Source organism: Diorhabda carinulata, chromosome 1 (genome assembly GCF_026250575.1).
Source record: "Diorhabda carinulata isolate Delta chromosome 1, icDioCari1.1, whole genome shotgun sequence".
In the NCBI taxonomy this organism is placed as follows: domain Eukaryota; kingdom Metazoa; phylum Arthropoda; class Insecta; order Coleoptera; family Chrysomelidae; genus Diorhabda; species Diorhabda carinulata.
In genome coordinates this window covers 31341511-31361411 of record NC_079460.1, presented here as the reverse complement: position 1 = coordinate 31361411, position 19901 = coordinate 31341511, and the positions used below count along the sequence as shown (strand labels likewise).

The 19901-nt window shown below is 30.1% G+C and overlaps 2 protein-coding genes across 3 annotated transcripts in view; one reads left to right on the top strand and one right to left on the bottom strand.

Moving 5' to 3' along the window:
* Window positions 1-19901, top strand: part of LOC130899053 (suppressor of lurcher protein 1) — a 253451-nt gene that overhangs the window by 55092 nt on the left and 178458 nt on the right. The window lies entirely within an intron of this gene.
* LOC130894961 (uncharacterized) overlaps window positions 5369-19901 on the bottom strand; it is a 37475-nt gene continuing 22942 nt past the window's right edge. The window contains exons 2-3 of the mRNA XM_057802033.1: window positions 13216-13325; window positions 5369-5771 (exon numbers count right to left, since the gene is read on the bottom strand). Coding sequence (XP_057658016.1) covers window positions 5382-5771; window positions 13216-13325 — 500 coding nt within the window. The 3' untranslated portion in view covers window positions 5369-5381. The remainder of the gene's footprint in view (window positions 5772-13215; window positions 13326-19901) is intronic.

The window sequence follows — 19901 nt, the reverse complement described above, 5'->3', positions numbered from 1 at the left end:
GTGTTTTCGGTTCTGAAAAAACAAACATTTTTAGAGTGCAAATTGGATATCATAATTATCAGTTTAAAACAACTCCCAATCAAATTTTCGTTTAATATGAAGCAGAACAAATAACAAAGGCAATAGCTGATATCTCGAGCATTAATTACAACTAAAAGGGTGAAAAATCTGTAACCAGAATTTTATTAAGCCCTAAAAGTTTTTGGATGATAGTTTGAGAGAGTGAAATGAAGAAGAATCTATATTTGCATTCCAAATTCATTTACTGCACTGAACGTAGTTCCATATTTTTCTTCGAGAAGGATAAAGCATATCTCAATTGCAGAAATTCTTATGATTGGAAGAAGAAGAAATAAGATACTAAAGCAGACAACAAAAACTTATTTTGGAATAAACTAACAGATGCAATAGAAAAATCAGGAGGGAGATTGTATTTAATAGCAAATTAATAGCAAAGTAGACATAAAATATGAAGAAGAACAGTTCGAAATTACAGAGAAAGGAATAATAATGTGACAAGAATGCTGGATTTCTGCCCAAGAAAAAATTTTATAATAGAGACTAAATTCTTTTAGCATAAATATATTCACAAATACATTCGAGAAGTAATATAATAATAATAATTATTATTATGGACATGTCTGAATTCCAGTAATAATTATTTTTAACCATCATTTGTTTTTCATCGTTATAATGTATATTAATTTCTTTCATTTGTCAAAATCCTTGATTCATAACTTTAATATTTGCAATTTGAAAGTCATCGAAAAATGTATTTCCGTCTCTTCTGGAACAGGGAATTCGGTTCACGTACTTTCTGCATTTGTAGGCTTTTGTGTGCACCACATAAGGAAATAATTTTTCAGAAGCAATCTAACTTTTCCCCATAAATAAAACATTTTTAGAAAAGTTTTCAATTGAAAACAAATATATAAAACACAGCGGAATGAAAATACGTTGTTAACCATTTTTAATATTTTTTATATGTTTCTAAATTCAAATATATTTATTCACTCAGTATATCATATATATATATATATATATATATATATATATATATATATATATATATATAAATTTGACAAAAAATTCATCTCAAACTATAACATTTAGATATTTTATCCAACTTTTACTAATATTCATTATAAAAATATCAGGAAGAATTCATTGGTAATAGTCATATAATGCGAGGAACTGATTATATTACTGCTTCAGAGAGAAGAAAATATTAGTGTGCCCAGAAATATACGTGGAAATTTTTCTCAGAATGTGTGATCCAACACTAGAGAGGGTATTTGAAAATATAAATGTTATAGGAAAACTGGATTCTCCAGTAAGAGTTGACTCTTCCTAGGTAAAGTCGACTCTTACTGGACTTTTTAGTAAAAGTTGATTAAAAGAGAAAAGTGATAAATTTTGAACAACTTTACTAGACAGGGTTAACTAGACCTAGGGAAAGTATACTCTTACTGCCTTGAGTTAGTAGAAGTTGACTTTTTGCAAGGGGAAAACCGATTTGGCTTTGGTAAAGTCGACTCTTACTGATATTTTCAGGAAAAGTTGATTAAATGGAAACAGTGATATTTGAATCAACAAGAAAGTCAGAGTTGACTATATCTAATGAAATTATACTCTTACTACCTTGAATTAGTGAAGGTTGACTTTCCTTAAGGAAAAACAGTCTTCCTAATAAACAAATAAATAAAAAAATAAAATAAAAAATAAATAAATAAAAAACAAATAAAAAAGCAGAAACTCCTAACCTAAACTAACCTAAGCTAACCTAACCCAGCTTAACCTAAACTAACCTAACCTAACCTCAAATTCGGAGAATCACGACACACATTAGGTAGATAACTTTACAACAGTAAACTACTTCGTTTACTGGGCTATTAATGAAGTTTTATAACAAACTGCAACTAATTATTGAAATTTAAACACTTACTGAATCCTTGGTCGCTGTTGTTAATAGCATCAAATAGACACGTGAACGGGAAGACAACGGTAAAGACAGTAAACAACTAGAGCTGGAATAAACATAAACAAAACAAAGATATGCGCGTGCAGTTATATGAGAAGAGCAACATCTCGAAATAAACTTTTACTAAACCACAGTAGGTATAGTTAACTCTTCCTAGGTAAAGTTGATCTGTTTATTCTCATCCAACTTTTACTGAAACTTTTAGTAAGTGTTAACTCTTCCTAGGCAGAGTCAACTCTCCCTAACAATCTACTTTTCCTGTAACATGAATAAAAATTTAAAATTTACCCGATTAAGTGGCACTTTATATACGATAATCGAATTCTCCAGCTAATTCTGTGCATTTTTCGTTTCACAAGATTAAATCTATGTCTTTAAATAAGAGGAGAGGAGGAAGTGGGAACTTTGTTATGAAAAATCCCAGTTATTCCAGTTTTGCTCAGCAGACTGAGCATATATATATATATATATATATATATATATATATATATATATATATATATATATATTGCAGTCTTTTGTTCTCAATTGTTGAACATTTATTTTTGTAGGGAGTTTATTTTTGTCGTTAATATATTAATGTCCGCTTTTGACCTTTTCGAAAGGAAATTAACTCTATTATTATTCTAGGTTGCTTGGGTTGTTTTGATGGATGACTTTCTAAAATTTCATTTGTGTTTTTACAATTTTGAATGTCATCTTTGTTTACTGGAAAATTCGCATATATAGATGAAATAATGAGTCAGGAACCAAATTTGGCTTGGTATATGGTATACTTCTATATAGTCTGTTAAATCAAACTAATACTAATACTGAAAACCATCCATCTATGAAAGAAAATATCAGCAGTATTTGCATTTCATTCAATGTGATATTGAGCAGGGGAAATCAATCAAGGCATCTCATTACTTTAAATACCACGGTTTCGATCAGTTTTTAAAGAGAGTTTCAAACTATTCTATTAACATAAATCACTGATTCAATATATTCAGAATAAGAACAATATTTTTCACATAAGTAACCTAAATCGGCAACAATCATAGGACAATGAATTATGATCACACATTTTCAATTTTATTGTGCGCAAAGAAAAATTTATCCAAGAATGTGACAGTTTAATTATATATGATTATCACATTTTTTTTTCAATACATGTGTTTTTTGAATCATATACACTGTTGAACCGGCTAGCAGATTTGTTAGACTATTGTTGTTTTTATTTAATCAAAGTCTCCATATTCGAAGTATAACATATCGTATTCCATAGTTTCAACCAAACGAATTTCGACTTGGACTGAATAAATAGTGATCTGCAGGTGCAAATTCCTAACTAAATACTAGATATGGTAAGATGCCATCAAGTTCTTCGATCTTATTTCGCGTAATATTCGCAGTATATAGTTTAGTATTGTCTTGTTATAAGAGAACCCGCTTCCGGTTAGATATTTCTTCGATAAAACGTGATACATACGCATCAGATGTCCAGCATTATACCTTGGTACACTAAAACTTCATTGTTCCACCAGAAACCCAACAAATCTGAACAATCCAAACGATTAAACCAACGTTATGCCCCTTAGCTCAATTATTCTCATGGCAATCAAAGTATATCAATATAAGAGTCTATTTTTCACCTAATATCTATATTTTCAATATGTGAACGACACACAATATAAATTGAATCACCTATTCTATTTTTCAGCAAAGTAATGGACCGGTCATGCTATTTTTCTGTTCCCCAGCTGAGGAATTTTCAATTGGTTCGTGTGCTTTTTATCTCTAAATTACCAAAACTCACAATAAATAAGAGTCAATGAGGCACACAACGTATATAAACATCAATCGTTGTATAATTACAGGATCTTTAGTCCCAAATGACCCTTTTCTAACGTCTTTGGGTTACTTTCTTTGCTTCGTTTCCATTATTTGTTAAAAGTTCCGGAAAGTTTTGAAGATCAATTAGTTTATCGAACTATTTATAGCTTCAATTGAATATCTGAGTTTCAGAAATGTTGTATCCTAGGCAGTATAGAATTTATACCCTCTATCATATTCTATCATAGATATCAGAAAATAAGCACATACTCAGAATGGATTTTGATTATACGAAGCTTCAAATATCCCTTCGAAATTTAATATCGTCAAATTCTTAAATTCCTCCTTTGCTGTAGGAATGTGAATATTCTCACTATTCTCACATTATCCAATCTCAACTTTCCATCTACTAAAATTTGGTGAATAATCGCCATATAAAACATTTGACCTCAATAATTGGAATACTAATATTTTGAATATAAATTCGATTTTTCAAACTCCAGCCCTGTATCTTTTATGCTTCAAAAATGCAACTGCTGCACCCAGAAATACCACTTGTCGAATTCTGTATATCTGATCATGGTCATAGCCCACAAAAATTTTCCATTATTTATTTCAACAGACACAAATTGCGTTCTATTTTCGGTGTCTACCTCAACAAATCGCCACAAAATCGTTTTTTAACCAGATATTTTACACCACAGTTGCAGAGATTTTGAAAACATCCTCTATATATTATGGCCATTTCCTGTAGCGAGCGTATTGAAAGAAACTGTACTTCTTGGACACTTTATTGCAGAACTTACGTACTTTTAGGGAGATTCCAAAATTCTTAGCTATATTTACTTGACAGTAATTCACTAGGTAAATTCTACATCAGAAATTTTCCAAATTTTTTATGAACATCGAAACAGATATAGTGGATTGCTATAAGAGATGTGAGATGTAAAAGACAAATGTGATTGTGTTTTTAAAAAAGCAGTGTGGGATTTCATAAGTGATTAGAAAACTAAAGAGTCATTTTCCAAAGGAATATATTCTATTTTGATCGTTTCTTAGAATATTTCATTTGACTAGGCTCTTGGCAAAGTGGAGTTAAAAGCGGAAAAAAAAAATTCATTTCGAAGTTGTACTTGATTTGTTGAACTCGTTTAAAATGTACATCATTTTAAAAGTGATCACCTCAATAATATTAATCTGGTTCTGTGTGTCACTGAATAATTTTTATATTGTTTGTATTATTTTATAGACTTTTTTCTTGATATTTATCATTTGTAATAATGTTTCATGAAATACCGAAATAATTTCTCATAGAAATAATGAAATGGCTTGATAATAATATTCAGTTTCTAACTCAAATATTCGGACGATTTTAGTTATAAATACAATTTAGATGGATAACAAATATTATTTGGAAAACATTGAAGAAATGATAGTTTCATTCATATCAAATTATCAAACGCTGCTAAGTTTATACAAAATATCGCAGTTTCTAATTGAAATTCTCAATTTTGAAATTATTAAAAAATTAAAACATCAATTGGATGAAGTGATAAAAGAAAATACGCCGAATCGGATCAATTATTTAATTTCTTAATCTAGAAATAATTTTATAAATCTCTTCTCTGGATATATTGTCAGCCTCTCTGTGATGTACTGGAAATTCCTTATTCGCGAACCAGGATTCACTCGCTAATGCAGACGCAATAACAGGGTTTTTGTAAAAAGGATTAAGTAGCCCTGGAGGAAGCTGTGACTCTGCCTTGGAGTTTTCCACCACTGCAGGATGGGCGATGTCTTGATGTTGGGTTAAGGCTGGAACTACTCCTGGAAAATTCGTATGAGTACTGTATGTTTGTGGGACAAAGGGTGGCGAAACAAGGTTAAAGTTGCCAAGAAGTTGAGCGCATTTAACAAATGGTGTTAAATAAGCGAATGCGGCGAGTACAAGGTACACTTGTTTTTTCATTGTTTTCTGGAAAAAGAAATTAAATACATTAGAATTGATATTTTATACAAATTTGGAGGATAAGAGTGTATGAAATTAATATAAACGTAATTTAGCTATAAACGAAGTGAATGATAACTATACAATACTTTGAAATGAAATAGATAAAAGTCTATTGTTTAATTTGTGTATAAAAAATATTTGAAATGCCTCATGGATGTCACTAAATTATAAGTGTATGTACATTACTTCTGGATGGCATACACGATTTCAGAATTCACTTTTCCCAAAGTCGCATAATATGTCGTCATCACATTCTTGCTTGATATATTCTTTGGAGTATAGGACTAGGATTTTCACATGTTCATACAGAAACTAGTGAAATTCTTTGTAGGAATTATGTAGGTCACGATTGTGTGGTGTTCTGACCTATTTCAATAAAAAAATGTTCCACTTGCATGACCGTCCATAAGCAACTGTTTACCACATTTAAACTCGCAATACAACCTTGTCACTATATTATACGATACTGCTTTTTCCCCTTATGTATCTACCAAATCTTTATCAATTTGCGTTTTTTAACCCCTCTATGACTCTCGAATTATTTCAATTTATGAATGAGTTAGAGACAGAGCGAAGGTAAACCACACTACATTGCCCTTTATTTTATAGAGCCAACTTGTCACGAGTGGCTTGAACTCGGGCTTCTACGGTAGGCATGCTTCAACATATCCATACTTCAGTTTCGAACATTACAATATGACATGATGATGAAAAATTCTTTTATTTATCAATAGATTAGGGGCGAATAAAATGAATCAACTTCAGTATTCCAAATCATTGAGTAATAGAGACCGGAGAACGCAAGAAGCCACTAGTTGAGAGAAAACAGGAAATTTGGCATTATCTACAATCTACAAATAAATTGTGATTGATGAAATTAATTTCCAAACGGTATCTTATATGTAAAATGGAAGGGAAAAAGCTGCATCTAATATCAAAAATTTCATATAAGAATGATCTAATTTGACAGCTACTAGACTCACTGCTGCTGGTTATTCTTCAATGTCATTCATTTGCTTTTTCGTCTGTACGGTAATCAATTGATATAAATATGAATCCCCTTAGAGAAACACGCGTGGAGTTAAAAGTCAGAATCAGTAGCAATATTTTTCGCGTAAATGGATACTTCTTGTGATCTTTCAACACTACAAAAATAGACGTATACTATTAATTTTTATCATACTCATAGGATATAATCTCGTTATAAGTTTGAGTTAAGGACAAAATGTGAATTTTTATCATTTTTATCCCGAGAAAATAAGAATTACATTAGGAAGTTAACAAAGGTATTTTCTGCAGAAACACTCATATCAATTAAAATATACTGGAAATGATCCACTAAAGAACTGAAACATAGATGATCTTTACGATTATAATGATAATATTTTGAGATTTGCAATTGCATTACAACGATATAGGATGTCAAAATTATCCATGAGAAATATTCTAAAATAAAATTATTTTAGAATGAAGCTATTAAAAAACAAATTTTTATCGAACTTGACTTGCAAAGAATAATGTTACTGAGCTTGAATTACTGGAACTCTCGTTAATATCCATACTAAGCATACTGTTTTCTGCTACACTCGCAACGCAACTACATTGTCTTAAATATTTGATTATCGCAACGCGCGTCTGAGAGTTTAATTATGGGAATTGGTAAAGTAGTAGCAGTTAACAAGGTGTACAGAACGAATAATGTTGTCGTTTCTGATTGCTCGATGTAATTCACTAATTCTCAAATGTAGGAAAATGGAATGAACCAAATATAAATCATGCAAAATAACACACATAAAAAGAGTTTCCAGGTTATAAATGGATACGCTTCATATTATCTACCTTAGGTACATGTCGGGTACGGTGATAAAAAACCAAATTACACGATTTAGGACGAGTTAGTTTCAAGAGAAAAAATTTTAAATGCGGTATTTTTGGCTTTTAGAATATATGGCACCTCTTCATTTTCAATAATTATACAGATTCAAACTGATCACTTCCATATCCATAGATTGATCAAGTAATAAGTATACTATGATCTAAGCTCTTAGCATAATATAAATTGATGAGATTATTATCATTATAACTTCAGCTTTTCAAGATTAGTTATCAAAAGAAGTGGAATTCCACTAACTTGGTCACTGGAAACAAATTATAGACTTACAAGCAAAAAAAAGAAATCAAAAAATGATATTGACTACGACACTTTTAGAACTAAACAAATGTTATTATATAATTTCGAATCATTTGTTTTTTGAGTTGACTTTGACGTTGAAGCTTTTGACAACAACACTGGAGTAATGAACATTTTTAGATAATTTCTTCATACTAAGGCAACTCAATCTATAAAATAATTTCAAATTTTCATCTGATTTACAATTTCATTTATGATTTCTCAGATTCTTAGTTCAGTTGCATATATGCAACTATGCACTATGAATAGGAGTTTCTCTCAAGTCATTCTGAAAAAATCTCTAGAAATTAAACTTCTATGATTTCAGTTATTTTTTCGAAGATAATCCACAAACATTAGATTATATTCAGGGATCATTGTTTCCTTAAATATAAAATTCTACTTTACAGTGTTAACTTAGTTTCAATGAATTTTTTTATAACGTAGACATTTGTTATCCAGCTAATCGTGGCATTTAAACTCATCCATCCATGTACTGTTCTGTACATGTATAAGTATATATCCATAAAAAATTTGATAAAAGAACAAAAAAATTACATATTAGGAGTCGAATAAAATTATTGTTGCAAAACAATCAATACTTTCGTGTCGCACAAACTCGTTAATGATTACGTAGATACTAAAGATGTTAAGAGAAAAGCTCTTTTATTTGTAATTAAATATTCATAGAATGTGAATACCACTTAAGTTATTGAATATTCAACACAACATTGAAATAGGTCCGTACATATTAGTGTATGATCTGTGTTAAGTGCCGAAGGAAGTTGATCATTATTCTTTATTTGTTGTGACCGGTTGAAGTTAGAAAGTGGCATTTTGAGGAGCTCTTACATTACGAATTTATTCGTCAGACAATATAAATGTATATACTAAAAAAGGAACAAATTTCTTCCCAAATCTCACCATTGATTTATTTGTGATTTCATCAGTTATTGCTGCAGCAATATATTAATACAATAAATAATATGTACATATAAGTATTTTAAGAATGAGTATATAAATATGTGAATTTTCACTTCAAACAAGTACAAATACTTAGTATTTCTAGAAATTATAGAATGTTCTCGTGATTAACGTAACACGCCTTCTTAAATGCTTTTTGAATCTATCACTAATCTAAAATAGCGAAAGACGAAGTAAAGTAGAGTAATAGAACATCGTCTGAATGGATAATACCTTCCAATTAGTAGGAGCTTAGATGGAGGAATGTGAGAACATATGATACTTCAATGTTTTTAGGCATTACTTATATTGATTTATAACGATGGAGGTCATTTAAACTAATATGAAGTGATATTGGTATGTACTATGAATATACGAAGTCTTTCATCACGTGACTCAATCTAGGATTTATCAAACAAATATTTTTTACATATATTCTACTATCAATAGAAAAAAAATAATAATTTAAGATCGATTGACACAAGACCAGATACAAGACATATATAATAGTTTATTTAAATTGACAGTAGTAATATCGAAAACAGACAACGATATAATAGATGTAACATGAATAACTGGTCGTATTGAAATTAACGGGTCTTTTGTTTCCTGTCTTGTTTTTAGCGAGTTTTTAGATTTAATGTGTATTTATCGTTAAAATCAGTTCTTCAAAGAACTAATTCTTTTATGTAATTTCACATCGGTAATTACAAATATAATACATCAACTTTTGACATTTTATGATACTTAAAATGCGGTACGACGGAAACATTACAATGCTTATGTTAGTGGTAAATAGTGTTTATAATTATATATAGTAGATATAAAGGAATACAATAGTGTCCCACGCTCTCAACCATAAGATCAAAGACAGCTTACACTTTAAATAATCTTGTGGAAAATTAGAATAAGACATCATAGTGCGTGTAGTATTATCTATACAGTGTGATTTTTCACCAGTTGCGACCTGAAATTCTTAGAAAACTGGTAATTTAATGTAAGTGTAAGTATATAGATTGGATAGTTTTGAAATTTTTACTATTTAGGGAAATAAATATTGCTAGCCAAACAGCATGTTTTTTCGAAAAAATAGAGAAAATCGCGATAGTGTATTCTGAAGTAAAGTTGTATTTTTATACCAAAAGAAACAAATAAGTTCCTGGTGGAACATTAAGGTTAAAAGCGTACGTAAACCAAGAGGTTTCGACGAAAAACGTTTTATTATTGTTCACGTTGGTGCATCAAAAGGATTCGTAGAAAATGCCAGTTTAGTTCATCTGAATTATCGTCGTCAGATTACATGGTGAAATGAACGGCGAAATAATTACAGAGTGGATTGTAAAACAGTTAATCTCTAATTTAGAAGAGCCGTCGTTAAAAGTAATGGACAATGCGCGACAATAGCAACCTTCTACTTCGTCAAAAAATATGAAATTATAACTTTTGTGTGTTGTTGTTGAGTTTAATGAAAACCTCGCAAGACCTGAACTATTACAAATTGCTAAAATGAACAGAAAAGAAAATGTAATGTAATTGATAAATTGTTCTGACTGCATGGTCATGAAGTTTTAAGGCTACCATCCTATTGTGAATTTAATGTTATTGAACTTATTTGGGACAACTTCAAGACATATTTTAAATATATTGGAAGAAACGGCGATGAAAGGGTCTTCAGTATGTGGAAAGAAGCATTGGAAAAATAGAGTTTAAAAGTTTTGGATAATTGAGTTAGACACTTAAACTAATTTATTTGATACCCCGACATTTTGTTAATACAGATATTGAACCAGTAATAATTAATACTGGTGAAAACAGCTCATATTCCGATTCAAATGAATTCGAAAACAAGATTTTCTGCTGAAACTCCACTATCTTCGTCAAATATTTTGTTATCAAAGTAACATTAACCTTCCTAATATAAATCAGTTTATAAAGTGTAATTTCAATTCAGTTAAGAGGACACCAGTTTCTTTTGTGAACTATATAAATATATACCTACTTACATAAAATCCTTTTTTTTGTAACTAATGCATAAAGTATATCGATATTTCTACGAGTTTTGCTAAATATATTAATGTTAACCATATACGATGATGAGTTGATATCAAGTTAGCCTAGACCAGTTCCATGCATGGACAAAATATTGCGTTACCATAAGAACGAACAATAACTTATTGTTGACCTTTGATGACCGATCGGGAAAGTCAGTTTCTGTGTCAGTCCCCGAAAATATCGATGCAGTTCATGACATAATTTTATCAGACCGTCGAATTGGGCTAAAACGGATATCTGAAGCACTGAATATTTCATACGAACGCTTCCATCATATAATTCACGTCAATTTGGACATGAGAAAAATTGCTGCAAAATGGATCCCCAAATGTTTGAATGTTGACCAAAGCGTGCAAGGGTAGAATCATCGCGTTCGATCTATGCTCGATTTTAAAATGATGTAGCCTTCTTAAACCGAATTGTTACTATGGATGAGTACATTTCTACGATCCAGAAACAAAGCAACAATCGATGGAATGGCGACACTCTGGTTTTCCAAGACCTAAGAAGTTTCGTTTCCAAAAATCTGCTGGAAAAGATCTTGCTTCAGTTTTTTGGGATTTACATGGGGTAATTATGAATGATTTTTTGGATAAGGATAGAACAATAGCTGAAGATTACTATTCGACATTACTGACCAGTCTATGGGAAAAAATTGAAGAGAAAAGACGCGGAAAGCTATCCAAAGGTGTTTTGTTTTTGCAGGACAACGCCCTCTCATGTTGCTATGCAAAAAATTCGTGATTCAGGGTTTGAAGTACTAGAACACCCCTCTTATTCACCAGATTTGGCTCCTTTCAACTATCATCTCTTTTCTCAAATGAAAAAAAGTTTAGGTCGTAAATTTTCTTCCAACGAAGAGGTAATAAAAACTGTGGAGGTCTGGTTTGCAGAGCAAAAATAAACATGGAACACCTCTGCTGTTTCTACGAGTTTTTTATTCCAGAAAGTTAAGATTGGTAGAACTTCGAGAGAATAGTTCTTCTGATATCAATAGCAGAAGATGAATCAATATTTTATAAATACGCACGGTATTCATACCAAATTAAGAAATGATAACTAATATTTACTCCCCGTATAAAATTCGGTAAGCATGTAAAAACCGTGAGTCCACGTGGACTCATCATCTCCACTATTTACCAATGAAAACATGGAAACGTAAACATAAATGCATTTCTATAGGTCAGAGCTGTATGTACACAATTTCTTCAAAAATATTTCTACCAGACAGCTTGCGATAAGCATGGGCGTGAAATGAGAATAAAGATAGGTATGAATTTAATAATAAAGATTCAGATTTACAAACACAGTTAGTTATTTTAAAAATATTCAAATGTTTAAAAAAGGAAAATATTCAGCAATCCAATAATACAATCAATATAAGAATTACTGAATTAGTACAATCAGTTGTAGCAAGTTAAAAAAGTATAATAATGATTTTTTTCTATGTTTTTCTATGTTCCAAGTAGGATTACAATTAATTAATTCGATTGCCTTTTAACGAATACTTTCTCGCATGATATATATACAAATCTACCAACATCTTTTTTAAATAATTTTCTTTATAAGATATTTTGTCATATTATCTTTGAGTAGAAATATTTACATATAATATTTCATACCATTTTTCTAGTTTTGTATGTACTTGTTGGTGACATACTGGGTTCCTGGAATTTAAGTTATTTAGCACAGTTTAATTTGTCCTTTCGTTGAACTATTTTTATATAAACAAATTGAATGTTTGCTTTATTTTCTTTTGAGGTTAAGTCTTGGTCTAAAGGAGACAAGCATTATTCGAAATTTGCCAGACGTGGTTGCAGAATTATGTTGCTTGTAAAAGCCAAGCTGCTTTCCCTTAGAAGGTTAGTGACACATCTAATTAGCTGTTCACGAATTAAGTTATTCGTGCAGTATTTTGTAAATTTTACGGATATTGATTTTTGGTTGTTCAGGCCGTTGAAAGGTTGTTTTGAGGAGTGATTTGTTAGCTGGTGTTTTCGATATTGAGCTATTGTTTCACCTGGCTAGATTGTCGTCATGACGTGTGACCCGATTTTGCTCAAGAAATCTGCTGCTAATTTCATTCATATTTTCTTTTTGAATGTCAACCGATGTGGAATTTTTCATTATGGATTTGATTGTAAATTTTTAAATTTGGCTCCAAATTTTATATTTCGTCGTGATATTTCCAACTGAGAATTTGACGATTGGAGAGGTAGTTACCTTGTTCTTTTGGTCAGCGTCCGTGGTAGCGTTAAGATCAATTTCTCCAGAGATTTTTGAAAAGCGGGATTTATCCGGCCTAAAGGAGCCTTCCACCGATTTCAAAAATTCTGGAATATTAAATTGTTAATTAACTTCCAAGAAGAAGTAAATATAAGTTCCCCTCGTTAAAAAGGAAGGGACCTAGTTTTGGACATAGAGCCTTTATTGGGGTTTAAAAATTAGACGATCTTAATTTGGATTTAACGTCAAACTTTGACTTGTGGAACTACCTTGTCCGGGACGATTGCCTGAATGAACTTCTTTGGTTCCTGACCGCATTCCACGGATGTGGTCCTGTTTGTATTTTCCTGAAAAGTAGGGAGTCTCATGTATTGTTAAAAGTCAGATCAACTCTTATTAGTTTTTTGTAAAATTTATTTCATTATTTCCTGTAAACTGAAACTCATTATTTTTGCGGATAACTTTTTTTAACCTGTTTTTTTATAATTTCAGATATAAATCATTGTATCTTATTTTCGATACGTAGCTTTATTCCTAAAGATACCTCAACCTATTTCTATAGTTTTCTCAGTTTAGGTTAAAAAACTGAGTGGCGCCCCATTTGGAAATTGAAAGCATAGAAAATTTCTGTGCATATTAAACACAGCAAAATCTTGCAACGAACCCTGACAACACACATTCACACATTAACATGATGAGCTTAGTCGGAGCCCAAAATTTGACCTTTTAGGTTACAATATATATATATATATATATATATATATATATATATATATATATATATATATATATATATATATATATTTAAAAGTATTTATAAAAATAATGAATTTATTAAATGAGATATCTACACCAATGGTAGATAAAACAAAATTGTCGGCAATTGCAATTGATATTTGAAAAACTATACTGTTATTGGTTCAATATTTGCCGTTGAGGTAGCAGTATAAGTTTCTAATTTTTCAACAAAAATTGGTTCGGTATACTCGGTATGCTAAGAAAAGGATATCAATGACTGACTGATCCTTTAATTTCTAAAATTCAAGTAGTGAGAGATTGCGTCAAAAATGTATTAGAAATGTATTAGAATGTATTAGAAAAATTTATAACTACAATCATATTTGAGTTGCGTTAATATTAGGTACATATTTACGAATTAACATCATAAAAACTGTATTACTATGTGGGTCATACTAGGTATATCGTGTCAATGAAAATATTAATACTACTAACTCAATTTTCAAATGATTTCGTTTATATCAAAAAATATTCTCTTTCTCATCACAGACCTTTGGATGTGGTTAAGTACCCAATTGCCAAATTCCGTTGTAGTTTGTTTTTATTTATTACTAAGAAAAAAAGATCGGGGCCTAACAAACATACAACATTGGACCAACTACCGTAACAAAAACAACGGATAAATATAAACGCAAAAAAAGGTTCAGGCAACTTAAGCCGCAATCATAGGATTTAACCAGGATGATTAAGGTGAAACAAAACAGCAATTGCTTTTGTTGCCAGAAAAACGTCAGTCCATTCAGTCCAACTACGGGCCATTTCTGACAGCGAAAAGGATAATAATTTAACGGTCCTGCTCCTTGCCACTAAAACAAGTGTAGAGTCTTGTGTAAAGGACAATAGGGCTTGCGAGTTTAGGAGGTGGAGAGAGGGGCAGTTTCTCCAGGCTTTTCTTAGCACTACAGGAGATTCATTCTTCATCGTGCAACGTATTTATTTTTTAGTAAATTCATTGATTTTCTGAAGATTATAATAAATTTATTCCATTAGCTTATTTTAATATCTGTCTTGTCTTTTTTTTTTTAGAAATGTAGCCGTCAATACTCTTGACCGTATATGAATCACGTATATACACGAGAAAATGAAATAAACATATCTTATTACTCATGTTAATGAACTAGTAAATTTTGTTCCTTTTTCTACAATTATGTTATCACCTTGGTCTTATAATATATGTATCGAGTTATAGAAGTCTTAGAAAATAATAGAAACCTATTTATTGAAGATGTGATTGGAGAAATACCAGAAAAAGTATAATTTACATAATTTACTCGAGTCAAACAAGACCTAGGTCTGAATCAAAATCAACTTGTACAACAGTGAATTCATAGTTATACCGTTTACATTATCATGACTTTGCTAAACTGTACCAGATTATATGTATGAAAGACGCACCTCTAAAAATGATTTATATTCGAACAGCACAAAGTATCCAAATTTCAGAATCAGAAATAATGTAAACAACAAATTGCTGTTTTTCTATCAATGTAAAAATATAATTTCGAAACAACCTATTCCTGTGGAATCCATTTCATATTGTTACTGAAAAGTTGATATGAAAATTGTACCTAGTTCATCTAAGATAAATTGATTCCTACTCTAATTATTCACATTTCTGATATTTAAGAAGCCTATTATTCACCATATTTTGCTGTATCTTTTCCATAGTTTTCTGGAATGAATCACTATACTACCGAGTCCTAAACCAGAAAATTTATTCGTATTGTCCTTATTCAAAGTGGAAGAAAATATCGAATCAAGATTAAGATGCAAAAACATCAATAAATTATCAGGAACGATTTTAATGCTGATTTAATTTGTTCTGTTGTCAATAAATAACAATTGGTATTAAGAATTTCTCACTGTTTTTATGTAACTAAAAGTTACATAGTAACTCATTTTACAGGTTTTCATTATACGTAGTGTTCAGGTATCATGTGAAAATGTGACGTAAATTATAAATTTTAGAAGCAGCTGCTTTATTACTGACCACCCTCTGCACTATGTATGATGATATGCTCTCAACCGAAAATCATTTCAAAAGCACGAAGTTTTTTAAATATCTTTTCGCAGCCACAAAAATTTCTAAAAAAATAAAAAAATCTCATAATATCTGGTAGTTCATGAAATTTAACGTGATTACCCGGTAAAAACGGAAGTTGAGTTTTAAATTTATCTCACATTTTTCCTTCATAAATTTGCGTTTTCAAAGACAAGTGGGGAAAATAAGGTTTGACGTGATAAATGAACAGATTGTGGAATTATGACACGTTTAGGTTGATCATTTATTATTCTAGAAACTGTCCACTTAACAACAAACGAAATCGTTCAATTAATTTGAGTGAAAACTAGAACAAAATTTGTAGAGTATCCAAAAAAAAAGCATTCATACATTAACTACACCAAAAACAATTTCACAATGAAAAAGGTGTAGCAGAATTTATATTTGTAGATTTGTAGATTACTATGTCATTTGTTTTTAATGATCACAAACCAGTTGCTAGAGATTCGACTAGAAGCCATAAAATTTAGTTCAAAAAGAAAGATAAGATGAAAATCAAGCGATTCCATAGAATCCATCCATTACGATAAGAGGAAAAGGAAAAAATTGATCAATCCATCTCTATAATTGTCATAAAAATAGCAGAGGCAAAGAGTTCAAGCAAAACTAGAAGGAGCGGAGCAATGAAATACTTCTGTTAGAATGAGGGAAAAGTGAAAAAAACTTATTGATAATGGAATAAAATATTCGCATTCTTAAAAATATCAATACTCCAAATTGTCCATAAAAGTTGACAGTAACATTCAAAGAATTTGTTAGTTGGATATTATTATTGGCATTTTTAAACAGTAAATTCAGGATTTTGAATAGTGACTGCAATATTTGCTAAACAACAAAAACGAAGTGATAAAACAATAATAGAAGGATGTTCTGAAAGTGATTCAAGTAAAAGTTTCACAATGACAATATTAAAAGAAAAGAAAAGAAAATGGCAATACAAAATGAACATATTCCAATAACACTCCAGCAATTGGTACAGATAGATTGATAATCCAACTTCATAGAGGTTATAATGTATTATAATTTAAGCAAGTTCTGGCTGTTTTCATAAGACGGAAGAAGATATTAGATATATAAAAGTAACACCAATTCACTCTGTTACGACAACGGTACACAAAATTTATTAAAATTGGTTTATAAGATAAACGTTTCCAAACACTAACCAAAAATGTTGTTTGTGTTTGTTTTGTATTATAAACGCAGTAAGCGTTTCGCTTAACCCGAGAGAATGCCCCTCTACAATTCATATCTGCGCTTCATCTCGTTTGTTCAACTAAAGCTCCCACTAAGGAAGAATTTCATTAGGAGAATTATCAAATGTCAACTTGTATCAATGAAATTCTAACAAGACCCTAATTATTAGCACTACTAAAGATACTGATATTCTGAATAAGAAAATCGATCGGACATGGTATATTTTCATATCAGGATAGTCTGTTAACAACGCCAACGCAAGTCTCCATTGTGATGGGATACATATTCGATTATCTATAAAACATCTTGTTTCTAATCCAATACCATTATTAATGGATCAAATGCCAAAATATTACCTTCTGAAAATCTAGTCAGAAAAAAGTTTGTATGTCAATACACCACTAGAAATAAAATTTGAAAACAATGACCTTTTTGTACATACAATGGATGATAGCCTATTTAGTACCACCATTATCATATTTACACACCACTGTTTTCAATTCAAGGCTGTTTCTAAGTGATGTTATTTTATTTCTACGTTTATTATTTGTAACTTCATCTCTTGTAATGAGGTACCTTTCACTGTGGACATAATTTCGTAATATTACCTGTGCTAAATTTTTAATACAAAAGGTCAAACATTCCACGATTTACAATAGAAATAATGACAAAATGACGTACGAGGTTGACTCAAAATTAATAAGAAAATAATTTTGAAACGGTTGCTTTACAATATTTCATAAAAACATATAACTTAAAATTGGATACATCTAACAATCAAGATTGATCGTGAACAGTTACAGATTATCATGTTCTGAAACCAAACTTATGAAAAGTTGGATTTTGGTATATTCAATTTAATCCCATCAATTTTTCATTTGGTTCCATTTGATTATTTTCTCTTGGTAACATTAAGTTCTTGGATACTCGTTTGCGACATTCTATAATTATTATATAAGTATTGGTAACAGTGTAGTGGTAATCTAGAGTGTTGATATTGAAAGAGATTTCCAATAAATATATCAAGATATATTAACTTATACACCAGAATAATAGTCCGATAATCTTCGCTTATGAAGCTAAATATAGTGTGATTTTACACACTAAGTTGCTATTCTGCCTTCAGAGCAGTCTCTGAAGAATTTGTAGTTGAAATATACTGCGTGGAAAAATATTCATTCAATTAAAATGTAATCATGGTATCTCCTCTTATTTCTTTTCAAATTTACTCTTTCCAAAGATATTTGATATATTTAAATAAGGCTTCTAGGCCAATAAGCTCAGATCTTTGCATTTTATTACTCAACTTGTCATAGTACATGTACTATTACATACTACTTTCCTTCGCTCTATCGGAGGGTTATTTCTCCAATCAACATATATATATATATATATATATATATATATATACAAATTTTTTAAATACAAAGTGATTTTCAAATTACATAAATAACAAATGAAAACAATATTTGTTTATTCAATGAGAAGCCAAGAAATTTATAATAAGTGAATAATATTTTTCTTTTGCTGTTTTGTCATTAATTGCCGTAAATAAATTTCAAATTTCAATACTATTTGTTGAAGTTCATAAGTAAATATATCATCGATAAAAATGTCCTCAGAAACTGATTACTGTAATTAGAGAGTGCTGTAAATATGACGATTGGGCAATTTATATTACCTTCGGACTGAAAGATTTCAATATCTTTGTAGGAGAAGATAAAATAGAAAATAGAAGGGAATCTAGAAGGGAAACTAGAAATCATTGTATATTTTTCATGGTGTGATTTAAACTTCTAATAATATTGAGACAAATAACAAATGTAGTTTTTTTCAAAAGTTGATAATAATGACTCTTTTAAATTATTTTTCTATATGTAGGTAGAAATTATTTTTTCTACCTCATCCATGGATAACAATAAAGAGAGATATTTATGATGTTTTTATGTTATCATTGAATTCAGATTCCGTCTAAACTACGCGTATTTTTTAATGAAAGAAATTCAATTTTGTCAATTTTCCTGACAAAATAGACTATATGCAAAATATTCAATCATAGAAGTACATCCTTTATACATATCAAAATCAAAACATATTTACTAAGCTTGTTTTTTCAATAATGAGTGATAACATTCCACCACTTGATAACAAGGAGCTATCAATCTTTTTCAGAATATATGGTATGCGATATGTCGAATTGTATAAAAGTAAGTACTGTAAAATTTTTTCTGAATTATCTAATTACATTACACTGAACAACGAAAAAGTTTCAATATAAATTATGTTTTGGATGCCAAATAAAGAACTTTTTGCCATAGTTTAATGATAAAAATCAACTACAGGAAATTGATAACAAAAACAAAAACATACAGAAAATTTATACTGACAGAAAAATAGTCTAATACAAAGTTGTTTTTGAGGACTTGCGACATTTACATATTCATTGATGTGACTAATATTCCTATTGGGACAAATGGAATTTTTTTAATAACGTCAAAATATATTGATGTTATATGAGAACTTTGTTTCATTTATAATGGGTAAATATGGGCAATATACGGATTTGAACAATAATAATAAACATATTAGACATTATTTGTCAACAAATCACTCCATACTCATTTAATAT